The sequence below is a fragment of the Falco biarmicus genome, chromosome 5 (genome assembly GCF_023638135.1).
Source record: "Falco biarmicus isolate bFalBia1 chromosome 5, bFalBia1.pri, whole genome shotgun sequence".
Taxonomy (NCBI): Eukaryota; Metazoa; Chordata; class Aves; order Falconiformes; family Falconidae; genus Falco; species Falco biarmicus.
In genome coordinates, this window is record NC_079292.1 from 67,851,072 (window position 1) to 67,866,579 (window position 15,508).

At 51.7% G+C, this 15,508-nt stretch overlaps 1 protein-coding gene across 6 annotated transcripts in view; it reads right to left on the minus strand.

Moving 5' to 3' along the window:
• SLC6A12 (solute carrier family 6 member 12) overlaps positions 1 to 7,736 on the minus strand; it is a 39,967-nt gene extending 32,231 nt beyond the window's left edge. The window contains exons 1-2 of one of the 6 annotated variants that reach the window (XM_056339285.1): positions 7,559 to 7,643; positions 1,633 to 1,751 (exon numbers count right to left, since the gene is read on the minus strand). In XM_056339285.1, coding sequence (XP_056195260.1) covers positions 1,633 to 1,745 — 113 coding nt within the window. In that variant the 5' untranslated portion in view covers positions 1,746 to 1,751; positions 7,559 to 7,643. Of the gene's footprint in view, positions 1 to 1,632; positions 1,752 to 7,558 lie in introns of all 6 variants that reach the window. The other 5 variants (XM_056339280.1, XM_056339282.1, XM_056339284.1 and 2 more) reach the window with 5 other exon arrangements.
• Between the last annotated feature and the right edge of the window lie 7,772 nt (positions 7,737 to 15,508).

Consider the following 15,508-nt stretch of genomic DNA (forward strand, 5'->3'; position numbering starts at 1 on the left):
CTTAACTCTTCTGCTGCCCTGGACCACTTCAGCTTGCTCTCTCCCAGGCAAAGTCCAAGTACAGCTCTGGAGGTGGCTCAGGCCAGGGACCGTTACCAGTCAGCAACTCAGTGGTGAGCAAGACCTCATCACCCTTGATGTCATGTCCTCTACCTGATAGGACCACCAAACCTATCCATCAACCTTTTACACCAGGATGGTGCACCAGGACCATGACAGCTATTCCCTCCCTCCTTGTACCTACTCTCTCTCCAGTCATCTCCCGCTGAACTAGCACCAGGGCATGAGCCATCTCATGTGAGTAGGGACTACCAGGGAGTCTGACCTAACTGGGAATAAGGGTGAATGTAGTCCTAACATCAGACTGGTCCAGCAGCCTAGAAACATCACGGCACCTGATTTGGTGTAATTTTCAATGGGGCAAGGGGGAAGCAGGAGCAGGAACTGGTTGGCCATGCTTGCACTTACTCCACACAAGGCAGCATCATTATTGCCATGTCTCATTGGCTTCTGTAAGTGGCCCAAATTAAATGATTTCATGAACACTAACCCTCTGGATATATCAGACCCTGGGGCAAAGAAAGATGTTTGCATATGATAAGACAAATTCTACTGAATGTTCATAGCAAAGCAAGCCATTTTTTTGCACCAGGCATGTTGCCTCCCTTTGTCAGTCAAGTAAAGAAAGGAAACCAGATCTCACACTTCAATACACCAATTGCTCTCTAAACGCCCAGGGAAACAACAGTCTTTGTTTCCCCACCTGCCTTCCTTCTGAAGGCCCCATCCTATTACCTTTGAAATTAGAGGCAAATTTCCGTGGACTCCGAATGCAGAGGGCCAAATCCCATGCAAAGGATTAACACTGCCTTTAGTAAAAGGGGCTGCAGCAAGAACAGGGGAGCATAAACCACGGAGGAGAGCAGTCAGGAATCATTGAATGCCATCCTCCAGGCTGTGGAGCTGCCTCTTCAAAAACATTGCAGAAAGATTCTGCTCCCCTATTAAATTTGAGAGGTTTTTTAAGTTTTTTTTCCAGCAAGGGCTTATATATGGGCAGTACCAGAGTGGGCACAGCCAGCTTCAGTGTCAAATGCAGATGCACCGGGGGCACTAAGGAAGCAACCTCCCTTTTTTCGCTAGCCCTTGCCCTTTACGGTACCATATGCTGGAAAGCACCTATTGGCTGGCATTGCTTGCACTGCCCCAAACCCACCAAGTCCTACAATATGTGTGGATCTACACCTGCGTGTGAAGTTGAATCAGTTCTCTAACAGGCTTGTACAAAACTCTAACCCGACATTTAAAGAAGGTAGTGCAATCCAGAATTCAAGGCATGCACCCTAAATGCTGGCTGGTGCAGAGCCAGCACAGAGGTCCTCCCAGTCCCAGCTTTGACCCCTTCACTTAACACCTGCTGGGTTGGACTGGGAGGTGGAAATACCAGGCCCTCCCACCAGTCTTTTCTCAGTTTCTAAAGCTCAGGGAAGGCTCCTTTCCCCACTGCCTGCTTGCAGCAAGGCTTGCCAGCTGGCTAATCAGTTCATTCAGATGCTGCAGCACAGCCTCCTCATCTTTGAGAGGAGCAGAGCTCCACGCACTGTCAAATGTGAGAGAAAAAATAACACATACTTAATGAAACGTGTTTGATCTGCCACAGTCCTTGGCACGTTCCAATTTGCTGCAGTCCAGGGCACATTATCAAGTACGATGATGCTTAAGTCTGGGTTCATTGAGGATGTCATGAGAAGCTGACGGGAGAAGGCTTAGTTAATCCTTTGCTTTTATTCTTCTAATGCAAGGTGGGTCCAAGAGCCAGCCTAGTCCTACTAGCATTTGTGGTTTACCTGCTTTTGTGTTAGACCTGTTTCACACATGGGAGTGGAGGAAAATCACAATCAGGGAGTCACCTCCTCTCACCCAGCAACAGGAAGGGAATGCCCTGAGTGCCAGCCCACAGCCTCAGCCCTGTCACCAGCCTCCACCTCAGGGACACCTGGACCAGGGCTTTGACTTGGCACCTCTGAGGTGCTCAGTGCACCTCTCCTCTGACTCCTGAATAGGCCACCGCCAAGGACAGAAGCTGGAGTGCTGCAATGGGGAACAGGGCTGGGACAAACATAGACTGGCAGGGGAGATACGGCACTTGTGGCTTCATTTTCCTATTTCCAAAAGGGGGAAAGCACCCTGGTTATGAAATGGAACCTTTTCAACTGGGAACAGGTGGTAGATTAAACCAGTGCACAAAGTTTTGGCCCCTTGTGCCGTGACCTTCAGGCTTCTCCCTTCCCAGACAAAGCACAGCATTACACATCCCCACTGCTTCCCTTTCTGCTTTGCCTGCTGTTTCCATGAGAAAGCCTATTCACACACCTCCTGGCTCTTTTCCTGAACATCTAATCCTACTGTGCTCCTGCCCTATGTGTTCCCAGGCCAGATGGGGATTCAAATAACTTCTTGTTTCCAGCTAGGAACAATTTGGCTCTCCCACAGCAGCCACAGCCACCCACTGTGTTACACCGTCCCCAACAGGCAGACATCTTCCTCTCCCTTTGGATGCCCCTCTCCTTAATACATGAGTTTGGAGAAAAGATTTTGCCCCTCACTGCCTGCCTGCACTTTTTCTGCTGTTTCTTCACCAAAGTTTGGAGAAAAATCCTCTGACTCCCTTGCTCCCAGCCTCTTTTTTCCCTCTGCCATAAAGTTTCTCCAACTGTTAAGACATCACCTGGCTTGGTCCACAGTCTACCCCTCTCCTGGACCCACTCAGCCACCACCACCTTTCCTCCTCAGTTCCCTCTGACATTGCCAGTCTCTTCTCGAGGTGCCTTGCTGTCTTTTCAACCCTCAGCACTTTAAGGAGGTGCCTTTTTCAAGGCCTGGAGTATCCTTTGCAGACATGACCCCTAGCCTGTTGTCTTCCCACAGGGAAGAGGGGGCTTCCTCTGTGCACAGTGCAACAGGCAGCTCTGCATGAAATCGTACTGGGCTTCATACTAGGCTTGGTGCATGGAGGCAGCCACGTTTTCCTCTACAAGGTTTATTGATGAGAAAATAAGACTACACCTAAGTTTCCCAGGCACTGGAAAGAGAGCAGGCAGCATGCAGGCAGCCATAAACACAGACCTCACCAAGTTCCCTTCTTCAATATTTGAATGAGGTAGCCCAGTGTCCTTTTGGTCACACATTTTGGGCTGTGTTTGTCCCACACCTACCAACATGAAATTCTTCAAGTATGGCCACAAAAGGCAAGGAGAGCCCAGGACACCTCTGAAGCGCTGTGGACACTCACCAGCTGGGTCTGATGGACCAGATGCATGATGTGAGAGAACAGCATTTGTCGGCTTTATTTGGGAACAAGCTGCGACTAAAGGGGGAAGGCAGGAATGAGAAAGAGGACAATGAAAGTATCCTTTGAAGGTAAAACATGGTGATATCCTCAGCCTCTCCCAGGGCAAAAAGGGCTTATTCAGGGCTGCTCAGGTGAGACAAGGAACAAGAGAGAGATGGGAGAGACTAGAGAGAAGCCACCTTGGGTTTTGGCATCAGAGGAAGAAGCCATTAGAAATGCTCCTAAAGCTTTTATTTCCACAAACTTACTGCCTGTTCCTGAGTGCTGTCACACAGGAGCTCCTACTGCTGGGACGTTAACATCCTCTGCTTAACCTCCTCTGCTGTTTTATCTTAAGGCAAATGGGAGAAGAACAATCTCAAGAGCAAACAGTGAAACAGAGTGAACAGCAAGCAGAGATGTCATTAAAAAGCAGCCAATAATACTTATTAGAGGGAGCACAGTTTTAAAGCACCTTTGGACACTCATAGGTGCTGCTTGAGCTGCAGAAGGCAGAATTGCAGGTGATGATGCAGACAGCTGCACTGCACTTCTATTTCTTGGTTTCCTTTTGAAACAAGCAGCACCAAGCACGTAAACTGCAGATTAAGGTGGGGAGGGAGGAATCAGAAAGCAAGCAGACCGGGCTGTGTTACAAAAGAAGGAGCAGGAGGACACATAAAATTCTCTGGTTGCACAATATGAGCCAGCAGTTAGTCGGCAGCTGAAATCCTGCGTCGCATTTCGATGACAGGAGGCGGGGGCGGCTGTGGGGGCAGAGACACAAAATCAGGGCTCAGTGAGGAACAGCAGTGCCAAGGTATGGCTTAAGAAACAAACTGGTTAGAATAGAGCGTGGGGGCTGCTACTGGAATAGGTCATATCTGCAAGATGGACAGGAAAATATTAGCAGTAGAAGTAAGTGCTTTCCAGCCAATCTAAGAGCCGCTACGTGAGCAGGGATGGCTGCTTCAACCACAGCTACTTCCAATCCCGAGTGCTGCTGGAGAACGGCTCACTCCAGCTGCAAAAAGGAGAATGGCAAGGGAAGATGCAGCAAGAGAAAGACTGATCAACTCCAGGACAGCAGTCAAAATTAAAATGCCTTTCATTTCAAGCTGTTGGAAGCTTGTTGGCTTCTTTACACTTTCTAATTAACTTCCAGCTTGTGTGGGCTGCAGGGCATTCTCGAAGCATCTGTTCAGCAAGGTTCATGGGACACAGGAGGCTGTCACAAGGATCAGATCCTGCTTACATTGTCTCCAACGTGAAATAAGAGCAACGCTTCTGCAGTCAGTGAGTTTGCTGCTTACTGAAACCAGTAAGAATGAGATAAGAAGTAACTGTGAGTTTACTAATGACATGTACATCTGTGATACAAGCTGCAAGGATTACAGAACATCATCCTTCAGAGCACACGCCCTCACGCTCAGGAGGGGACAAATGGCTCCTGCCCTGTCCTCAGCTGCCAGGACAGGAGAGCCTCACAAGTACCTAGTGGTGGTTGGACTTTCCTGAGGATCAGGAGCAAATCCCCTGCTAAAAGCAGTGTAAGCTGTTGTTCTTAGTGCCAGTTCAGTTCAGTCTCTGTTGGTGTTTGCAACTCACCAACCCTGCTCTGGGCTACAGAGACACAGAGGTGGTTTCTTGCTCCAGCCTAAAAAAAAATGAAGACTAATTGATGAAGTGCATAAATGGGGTGTAAATATGATCAGAAAACAGCCTTTGCACCAAGGTAGATACTCTTCAAGACCTCCGCTCAGTCCATAGTCTGTATGGTCCATAGGTTTGTATTCTACTGCCACATAGCAGGAGCTTTAGCAGCATGCAAACACAGCAGGATCCTTCTTACAGAGCATCACAGAGACAGATCTCCTGCAAACACAGAGCCAGGCTGGCCCCAGCCTGGCCCCAGTGGAACCCCTAGAGCCACCCACCCACTGGCTGGAGGTGTCTGGCTGAAGTCCCACAGCTGCGTCAGGCTTGCTCAGAGGTGCCCATGCACAGCTGAAGTGTGGGGACAGCATGGCTCCCCTTACTGGCTGGAGGAACGGACCAGGTGAATGGCACGCAGGGTGAAAGCCGCACTGCTCCAGCACCCGCTCTGCAAACAGGCACACCAGGGGCACAATGGGGCAGTGACCTTTAGGGCAGCCTGGAGGTGCCCCACAGGAACAGGGCAGAGTCCACAGGAGGAGACACAGTGGCTACAGGGCTGCCACTTCACTGAGGCAGCAAATTCATGGAGCAAGACACACCACTCCACAGTCCTGGGCAGATCAGGTGAAGGGAGGGAGACTGCCAGCCCCCAGCACTGCGGCTTGGCTGCCTGCCGCTCACCCAGATCAGCCGGGTCTGGAGGCTGAGGGGTTAGGGAAGGGTGGGCAGCAAAGCGGCAGGTGTGTGAGGGTCTGCACAAAAATCCTAACCTCTGCAGTGCCTAAAATATGAATCCAGCAGTTACTTCCCTGGGGCTACTGCTTCAGGGCAGGAGAGCAGAAGACCCAGTGCTCCTGGCAGCCAGTGTCTCCAAAAGTCTGTGGTTCGGAGGTGGGAGAGCACGGCAGGGGATTTGGCATCACACTAGGTAGGCACTTCTAGTTAAACTCCACCAGGCAGGCACACCCTGCCTGACCTCCCGAAGACACAGCCTGGGGACACTTGCTATCAGTGATGAGAAATGGGGAGGATGGAAAAAGGGTACTCAAGCAAAACTCTTCTGAAAGGCAGGTGAGGTTACGGCATGACACATTACCTTATGCCTCCCAGCACAGAGGATGAGGGGAGCCAACAGCTTATTTGGCAGAGCCCCGTGCCTTGGCACAGATGCGTGCGCAGCCATCGCAGAGCAGTGGAGCAGCGCTGCATGGGCTCCCCTCAATGACCGTCCCTGCATCAAGCTCCCTGTTCAGCCCTGCACAGGGAGCCCAGGACGCTGCAGCCTGCTCAGGTGCAGGCTGGGGATCTACCTGGCTGACCCTGGGAAGGCTCATCCATCTCTAGTTGGTACATAGGACAAGGCGCATCTGGTAAAACTGGGACAGGCAGAGGTGCCTGCGGACTGACTCTTAGCAGCGCCCGTGGTAATGTCACATTGCAATGCGATTGGGACTGCATCTCACCTGCACCCTCTGAGGGCCAAGCTATCTGCTCTCCAACGTGGGGCACCAAAATGTTCCTATAGCTCTGCCCAGGAGCATGGGCAGGTAGAGACAGAGTGCAGGGCCCATTAGCCTGCCCTCTGCAAGGACCACATCTGCACCCACAAATCCAGCAAAGTCGGGCTGTTGCAAAGCCGCAAAGGTCAGGTCCAAGGTTCGGCCTTGTGTATCAGCAGCTGTCAAAGAAGAAAAACTGGGGCAATGGCATTTCCAATGGCACTGGATGAAAGCCCTGATTAGTAGTGATTACTTTAAAAGCATTGTTGATTTAAGGAGACACAGATCAGGTGTTACGAAACCCCGATGTGTTCTGCCTGGGCTTGCTCACAAATATGCCCACAGACCCCTAGAGTTTAACATATGCACAGACTGTGCTGTCTCTCTGCCTCACCCTGACACAGGAACAAATTTGATGTAGCCTCTGAGGCAAGAAGAACAAGAAGCACACTCCCAGGCACTTCGTTTAGAGCTGCAGTTCCCAAGTCAGTGTTCCAGCCCCAGCACCTCTGCAGAGTGGCACAGGAGGAGAGGGAGCCACTGCCTTGTGTTGCAGGAACTGAAATGCCTACAAGCCTACCTCACTCCTAACACTTTTCCTCGTGTACCTGTTATCACCTAGCCATTGTTACCCTTCATCCCCACCCCTGTCTGGCCCACTCTCAGCTCTCTTCTCAACTTCTCTGCTCTCCGAGTCCTTTTCTTTCTCTCTCTCTGCTGCTACAACCTTCAGTACTAATTACCCATCTTTCAGGCATCCCTTTGCTCTGCAGCTTACCAGCAGCCTCCCAGCATAATTGCTGCATGTCATCTCCTATAGGAACCACTGAAAGAAAAACTCTTCGCTGGGTTGATCCAAACTGATTATTTTCTCCCCATCCTCCAGCTCTCTCTTCCTTTGCTTAACATTAGGAAGCTTTTCCCCTTGTAGTTTTGCTGGCCCACTCCCCAGAGCATGGCAGACAGCTAGCATGCAGCAGCTGGCTGCAGGAAGACCAGAGACACCGGCAATCCCAGTGTGACACATGTATCCAGCCAGATCTGCTCAATGAGCTAACACCCAACTCACCTGAACACAGCACAGATCTCCCCCAGGCAAGACTGTCCTGTCCCGTCCTGTCCTGTCCCAATGGAGTCCAGGCAGAGAATCCACCAAGAGCCAAAGAGATACAGCAACAGTTAAGGCAAACACTCCCCTCTCTCCTCCTCCTGTCCCTCCCCCTCCACCACATCACCCCACCAAATTATGACCCAGCTTCTGTGTTGGATGGCAGGAAGGGAGGTACATCCAGGCAGGCAGGAGAACTTTCTCCCCAGCTCCCTTACAACATATACCTCTCCAGACCTTGAACTGTGGCCCTGACAGGAAAGCAAGAAAAGAAAGCAGTCATGGTCAGGCAGGGTAAAGGCCCAACGTTTGCAAAGATCAACCACAGCCATCAGTGGAGTGACTCCAGCTCCACTCGACCTCAGCAGGAGGGAGGTCTCCGCTTGCAGACCCCGCAGTATGGCCCAGGCTGGCTGCCACATGCCTTACTGCTCTGGGGCTCCAGCACTTTCGTGGGATAGTGGCATCCCTTAAAGTCATCCTGCAAATATGCAAAATTTATTATCTCCATCTCCAGAGACCACGACACTAAACCTTCTTCAGTGGCCAAGCTCAAGACTCGCCAACACCATCAGGCAGATGGAGCAAAAGGCAGAGAGCAGGTGGAGGGGGGACCTTTGTCTCGTGCTCACACAGACCCCTCCGTGCCTGCCTGTGCCATACACTGCAAGTGCAAACACAGCTCATACGAGAGAGCTCTGTCAGCAGCGAGAGATACTGCTGGAGCCTTGGTTTCTGTAGTGTCTGTGGTCACTAGAAGTGAGTAATTCTGCACCTTTGCCCTGGCAGCTTTCTTTGTACCCACCTCAGCCCCGATGCACTTTTCCAGGGCTTCTCGTGACCAACGCCAGCAGCAGGCATGCCAGTTATGCCATTTTTCTCAAGACAGTTCAGCTCACATTCTTTTTTTTTTTTTTTAAGGTTACGTTTAATGTTATTAGTTTTGTCTTTTTCTTTTTCCGTTAGTGTGCCTGCCAAATTCCTATTGACCTTTTCAGGTATCCACATAGTCAAACCACAGCAGCATGCAGGACTAGAAGCTAGGACACATCCAGCACATGCTCCAACCTGCTCACCTGTGTCAGGGCTCACCAGATGAGCACCCCCCAGCCCCCTCAGTAGGAAACCTGGGAGCTGAACAAAAGCTCTCACTATAGCAGAGTGGGAAGGCGGTAGGTTTATGTTCCTGCACACTCTATAGATGTAATTTGTAATGTTGTCTCAAAAAATTCCTCCATGGGTGCCAGAAGCCAGTGAATCAGATTGCATTAGAGCACACCCGATTGCCCTGGGGACAGGCAACGCTGGAGATGTGCATGAAGGGAGTCACCCCTGTGCCTGGCAGCATTCTCAGGATAAACCACTGAGGACAGCGCTGGAGACAGGAGGGAAAAACATCTCCTTCTACTTTGGGAGTGTTTACTTGCTACCTCAGCTGACACTGCGGGAGCCAGTCTGGGCCCATGCTGCTGGGCAGCACAACGCGGCACAGACCAGCTCAGGGTGAGTGCTCGGGGATGTCCCCAGGATGTCCCCGGGCTGGGGAGCTCTAAGCCAGCCCAGCCCCATCCCAGAGGCCCCAGCTGGGCATGGGGCCATGAGGGCAGAGAGCTGGGGTCACAGTTGGAGCCGGCAATGCCTCTTCACAGGCAGCCAAAGCGTACCCTGCTTCCAGGATTAAACTTCCCAAGCATGCCGTTTTTCAAAGCCCTGACTTTCACCTACCGTTTGGGCTGGTTGAGTGGGTTGGTCCCATACCCAAAGAAATACAGGCTGATTCTTCCCTTGCATGGGTGGCAATCAGAGGGGCCAGGCTCCACCATCTGCCTTTCAGGGGCTGTCTCTGAAGTCCTGAAAAACCACAAGATGAACATCACATGCTGGCTACACGACACGGGCACTACACTGCCTCTGTCCCTGCTAACAAAGGACAGGGCCACTGCCTGTCCTGCCATGGAGAACTGGTGTGACCCGGGACAGCTAGGGAAAAGGTGCAACAGAGGTTATCTACATATGAAAAGGGGATTGAGATAAGCCTAGGTAAGCAGAGCTGACCTAAAAATTTGATTTATCCACATTGAAGTGTTTCACAGGAGCATCACAGTTTTCTTCCAAAACCGTAGATGGGAAATGACCTGTGTGACATTAAGGTAAAACAAGAAGAAAGTCAACCTAAATGAAAACTTTATCTATCAATGTGTGAAAGTCATTTTCCAGCAGGAAAAAAGGCTGCTAGTTCTGCTTTCCAGCCCAGAAGGTACACTCAGGTTTCAGAGTTTCCCACCAGGCATTAATTCACTGTGTTTTTAAATCCTGCTACAGACATGGGGCACCTTTCTCCCACTGCAGCAGCCTCCATGCAAGCGATTGCACTAGTGTGATGTCCCAGACTGAAAACCAGAAATCACCTTCTGACCAGTCCAGCTGTGGAGATACGGACTTGTGCTCAGCCCCATGCTAGGAGAGTGCAAGGAAAGGGGTGACGCACTCCCTGACCACTAATTGCCACCTTTACTGGCAGAGACAGCCCCTGGGCAGGCGCACTGAGCTGTGCAGCTGTGTAGGTAGGACAGCACTGATAAAGGATGTGGCAATCTGACTGCAGGTCTCCCCACGGCATGGGTTCCTCCTCCGCCACTGCCACGGGCAGAGGCAGCTTCCTACGGGGGCTAGCAGAGGGACTACGTGGCAGGACACAAGCCCAAGGAGAGGAGCCACAGCCAAGGCTCATTTGGCACAGGGGACAGACGTGGGCAGGGATGAGCCCTAGGAGCTTTGGCAGGGGTGGGGGATAAATGCCAACCCCAGGAAAGGAGTCTTGACACAGGGTATGGAGGGAGCTGGTAGGGGGAGAAGCAGCTCTCCTGGCAGCTTGGACAGGGAGAGTGTGAATGAATCTGCTCTTAAACACACTATCCCTGAAGGGGAAGTGCTGCTTGCAACAAAACCTGGAAATATGCAAAGCATCCTCCCCCCCAGGCAGCATAAACCCCTCTCAGAGCTGGGATCCCGCAATGTGCGGCTCCAACACCAGCAGAGCCTTGGTCTCTATAGCCCTCCCCACAGTGCATCACGAGGTGCGTTGTGAAGGAAGAGATGGCAGCGTCTGATTTTGCAGGCAGCAAAGCCAAGGCAAGAGGAAGCGCCATCGCTGTGCCCAAAGATGCACAAGAGGAATGGGAAAGCACTGCTGTCCCACCACACAGAGGGATCTGCTCCCTCTGCAGCTGCCAGCCCAGAGCCTGCAACATGGGTTTCCACACCCTTCCGTCAACACAAACTCTCTGCAAAACGACCTGATTCCCTCAGCGTGCCAGACCCAGGGTGGCTGGAGACCAGGACTCAACCTACTGCACCAGCCTTTGCCCTGACGGATGACTAATCCCAACCTCAGAGATGTCCTGCACCTCCACAAAAGTCTCCCCACCCCCTGCCTGCAGGCTAGCAGTGCACCCTTACCTCCCTTTTTACCTTCCCTTTTCTTCCCTCAGAGCAAGTGTTGGCTTTTCCCATTATTCGGGTCTCCCCACTGTTCCCTCCCTTCCAGCCGGCTCTGACACACCTCCCTGGCAGCAGCAAGCCGCAGGCCCCACCATGGTTCCCTCTTCCACGAGCCACTGAGACACACAGGGCTTCAAGCCAAAAGAAGTCCACTTCTCCCTGGCCCAGCTCCTGGGAGAAAGTCTGTCAGCGTGACACCCTGTGGCTGCATGCTCCTAAATGTTACAGGCTGGGGAGGTGGGCGCTGGGGGTTGTTTTGGAGACAGAGAGGCCTGCAGCCCTGGTCACCCTCCTCTCTGGGTCACCTGCAGGAGAAGCCACCACTGTCCGCACTTGCCCAGACTGATTTACCTTATGACTGACACCTTTCCTAACAAAACAGGAGAAACACTGGTTCTCCTGCCACTGCTTCTTTGGTCAGGAACTTGCCTAGCTGACTGAATGCTATGTTTGTGGAGGAGTTTCCCCTAGGCATTCGTATAATTTATTTTTTATGTTTATGGATAATTTCTGCTTAAGTAAGCCTATGACTTCCTACAGTAGTTTCACCGTAACTAATCACAAGTGAACATAACCAAAGTCACAAGTGCTAACAAGGCCCCTCAGAACCAGGATGGGCTCTGGCAGCTGCAGCACTGCTCCTGTGCCAGGCTCCCAGAGAAGATGAGGCTGTCAGGAGCCTCCATCTTTGGAGGTATGGGCAGGGTGAGACATGAGCTATTTCACAGCATCCCTGGTGGGGGAAAGGATGAGGCAAGGGCAAATGGCTTAGGAGCCCAATGTTGACAATAAAGGTCGTCAGGAGCAAGGATTAGCAATGCTAGGGAGACATCTGTGGTCTAACAGCTTCTCTGAGACTAACCTCAATGCTCACTGTTGATCAGAGACCAGGGAGGACCATGGAAAAAAGGCAGGCAGAGGACACGTGGGTATGTGCCTATTTGCTCCTGCTTTCCCTCCCTGCTTCCTCAGGGCAGTTGAGCTTGTTGCGTGTGTTGTGACAGCAAACACCTCTGATGCACGAGGCACGAGGACACAAAGGACAAGGTCATTCTGCAGGGACAGAGAAGCGCATGTTACTGCCCAAAGTGACGTGACTCTGGACAGGTCAGGTGGAGAAGGGGGTAACCGAGTCACTGGCAACTTTCAGAAGCAACAGCTTCCTGGATCTGTCTTTGTGCTTCCACATGTGTGCTTCCCTTATCTGCACCATGCAGATCCCCATCCTGCAGGCTGCTAACCACGTTAGCAGACAAGGGCCCAGCCAAGCACCCTGCTCTGAGGGATATGCTCATTTGTACTGGCCTGAACAGATTATTTGGGGATCTCTGCTTTGCAGGATTATGTATTCCACATGTTAAGACATTAATCTTCCTCTGTTCTCTCCGTTTATGCACCATGGCCTGTCTTCTCCCAACACGTCCACATTTCTTGTCACCAAAATGTGCAACACAAGTCACATTACATGATTCTTCAATAGCCACAGAAAATTATTTTGTATTATCACTAGAGGCAAAGGAGAAGGACCTCTCAAGTTGGGCATCTCTTCGAACAAGCTGGGAGTCCCAGTGTTCGGGATGCTCCCCACAGGAACAGATGCATCCAGGTCCACAGGTCCATCCCTGAGATCTAAAGTCTCTCCCCTGCCCTGTGTGGGCATCTCCATCCATGAAGGAGGACTGATCAAGGGGGCTGAGACTCTTTCCCAGGCACCGCTGATGCAAGCACCACAGGATGGGAAAAACAGAGCCTAGTTTCTGCAGACAGATGAACAGAAAGGTCCAAGCACTAATGACCTGGGGCAGAATCTCAGGGACTTCTTTATTTTGATGTGAACTTCTCGTTTGAAACAAAACAAAATCAAAACAACAGAAAAAAAAAACCCCAAACATGAAAAAAACCTGGGTCTTTAATCTCATCCCCATTTTCCTGCAAATACTGAGTTGAATTCTCAGGCTAAGTAGCAGATTTTGGATTCTGAAGGTGGGAGATTTCCAACAGCCATGCATCCCCTGTCTAAAGGGACATCATTATCTCCCCAGCTGAAGAAAGTATGAGTAGGCATAAATTCCACAGACTGCAAGAGGAATACTGCGCTGCTCTTGAATGCAATGAAAATCTCTTTCACCATATTCTAAATCATGAACAATCACCATATGCCAAAATCACCATATTCTGAATTTCACCAAAATTCCCTCTAACCATGGGATTTAAAAAGTGTTGTGAAAAACGTCATGTCTGGAAGCTTCAAATACATTAATTTCCGATTTAGTCTATCAACCTTCTCAATAAGCAATACAGAATATACTTGATTCATATTTCAAGCCAGGCATCCCAGGTTCTAACACTTTGTCTTAAAGTCCTATGAGAAATAAGACATTTATTTAAGAATGTCCAGGAAAACCTTTGGTTTTCTTGCTTATCTGACCTGCCTAGCTCATCCAAAGCTTTTACAGCAGTTGGGTCACATAGGAACACACGCTTGGGAGGTTTCCTGGCTCATATATAACCAGATCGATAAACCACATGCCCTGTTCACTGGACACCAGACTATTTTGAAACAAAGCCCCAAACCTTTCACCAGACTCCCACTTTGCCTACATGCAGTTGAGCAGACTTTTGGAGATAGCTGTGGACAATTGCTATTTTCTGTTATGGTTAAAATAGCTTCCCAGTGGGCCAAACCTCTTAAAGATATTACTGGAAATGAAAGTATAATTCTGTTTAAGATTAGAATTACATGAATAAAAATATCTCTTGCTGGAGTGTCTAATATGATTCACACAAAAAGCCAACAGAAAAAAACCCCTTCTGTATTGAACTCCACTCACTCATTTCTAGAAGGAATTTCTACCAGCTAGTACTGTACCCAAGCCGCAAGGCAACTGGATGGCTCCATCCTCCATCACGCTGTGGGTCTCTTCCAAGAAGGGCTTTCCTGGGTTTCTAAGCCTTTTCCTACCCTCAGCTCACACGAGCCCCATGAAGCACTGTGACAGCTGGGGAACCTGAAGCTCTGAGGCTTTGAGGCTGCCCAGGAAAATCGTGACAGCCAGTTCAGCCCAGACCTCCCGCTCCCCAGCCTCATGGCTCCAGCACCCCCAGAGTTCTCCAGAGGCAGGGATCGAGGCGTGAAAAAACTCAGTGGCTGAGATTTTGATAGGGGAGGTGGCAGGGCTGGCCACAGAGGGTTCACCCGTGGTTGCATATGCAGTCTAGCAAAGGAACCTGCCCGCCCCAAGGTCCTCATGGAAAATAGGCTGGGGAAAGGGAAAACAGGCTGGAAATGAGATGTTACTTCCACAGCCACTCTGGAACAGAGCCAATGAAGCCCCAGAGGACCACAGATCAGCAGGCTTTCCCCTGGAGGTTAAACCTGCACCATCCCCTCAGTGCTTGGTGCCCATCAGAGTTTCCCAGTCTCAAGGAGTGAAGTCCGCGAGCCCTCAGCACCACCGGCCTGTCTCCCATCTCGGATCACCCAGCTTCAGCAACACTAAACTTGGGCAAACCAAGCTCAAGAAAACCAAGCCCAAGATCCCGCTGTTGCCTGGAGGTCTCAGCCGGCATGTGCCGGGCCGCGGCTGCCGGGGGAGGCAGCTGCCTGCGGAGGGACCCTCCGCGGGTGGCCGGGGCACGGCGACCCCGGGAAGATTTCTCCCAGCCCTACGGCCGGCGGGCAGGCAACCACCGACCCTGCGCGCAGAGCCAGCCACCCAGCCCAGGGGGCCTGGCCAGGCGGGGGCCGCGGCGGCGGGGACCCCGGCCCGCTGCGGGGGGCGCGTTGCCCCAGCCCGCCCCGCAGGGCGCCCCGGCCCGCGGCGGTCGCTGAAGCCCTGGGGCCACCTTGCGGCTACCGGCGTGGGCTGCCTCCAGCCGCGGCACCGCAAGCCTCGGCCCGGCGCGGTGCCCACCCGCGCCCGTGGGCTGCGGGCAGCCGAGCACCTCCGGCCGCTCGCTCAGCGCCGCCCGGGCTCCAGCGTCCTCGGGGTTTGCTGGGAGCCATCCAGCTTCCCGGGGTTACGTGTCCGCTGGCTGCCCTCCTCGGATGCTGGGGCTACAGCAGTTAAAACACAAGCTCTTGGATTTATTTTTTTTTTTTTTTTTACCCAAACAGCCTGGAAACGAGGGGCCCTGTTTGTTGACATAACATGCAGATCCCACTCCAGCCACGCAGCCCTTCTTCCTCACTCAGGAAAACCAAAATGACTGGCATTGGGGCACCTGGAAGGCAGTCGTCACAAAAAAGACATAGACCTGCAGAGAGGAGGGACACTTCCCCACAATGCTTCATTTGTATGAAGAAAACACAGACCCACGCGCTTCTCCCAGACCCCGGGAATAGCCCAGTGACTCATCAGCCAGGTGACTCTCTTGGCTGGGAGCTGGAGATGGCTCCGGCAGAAGGTG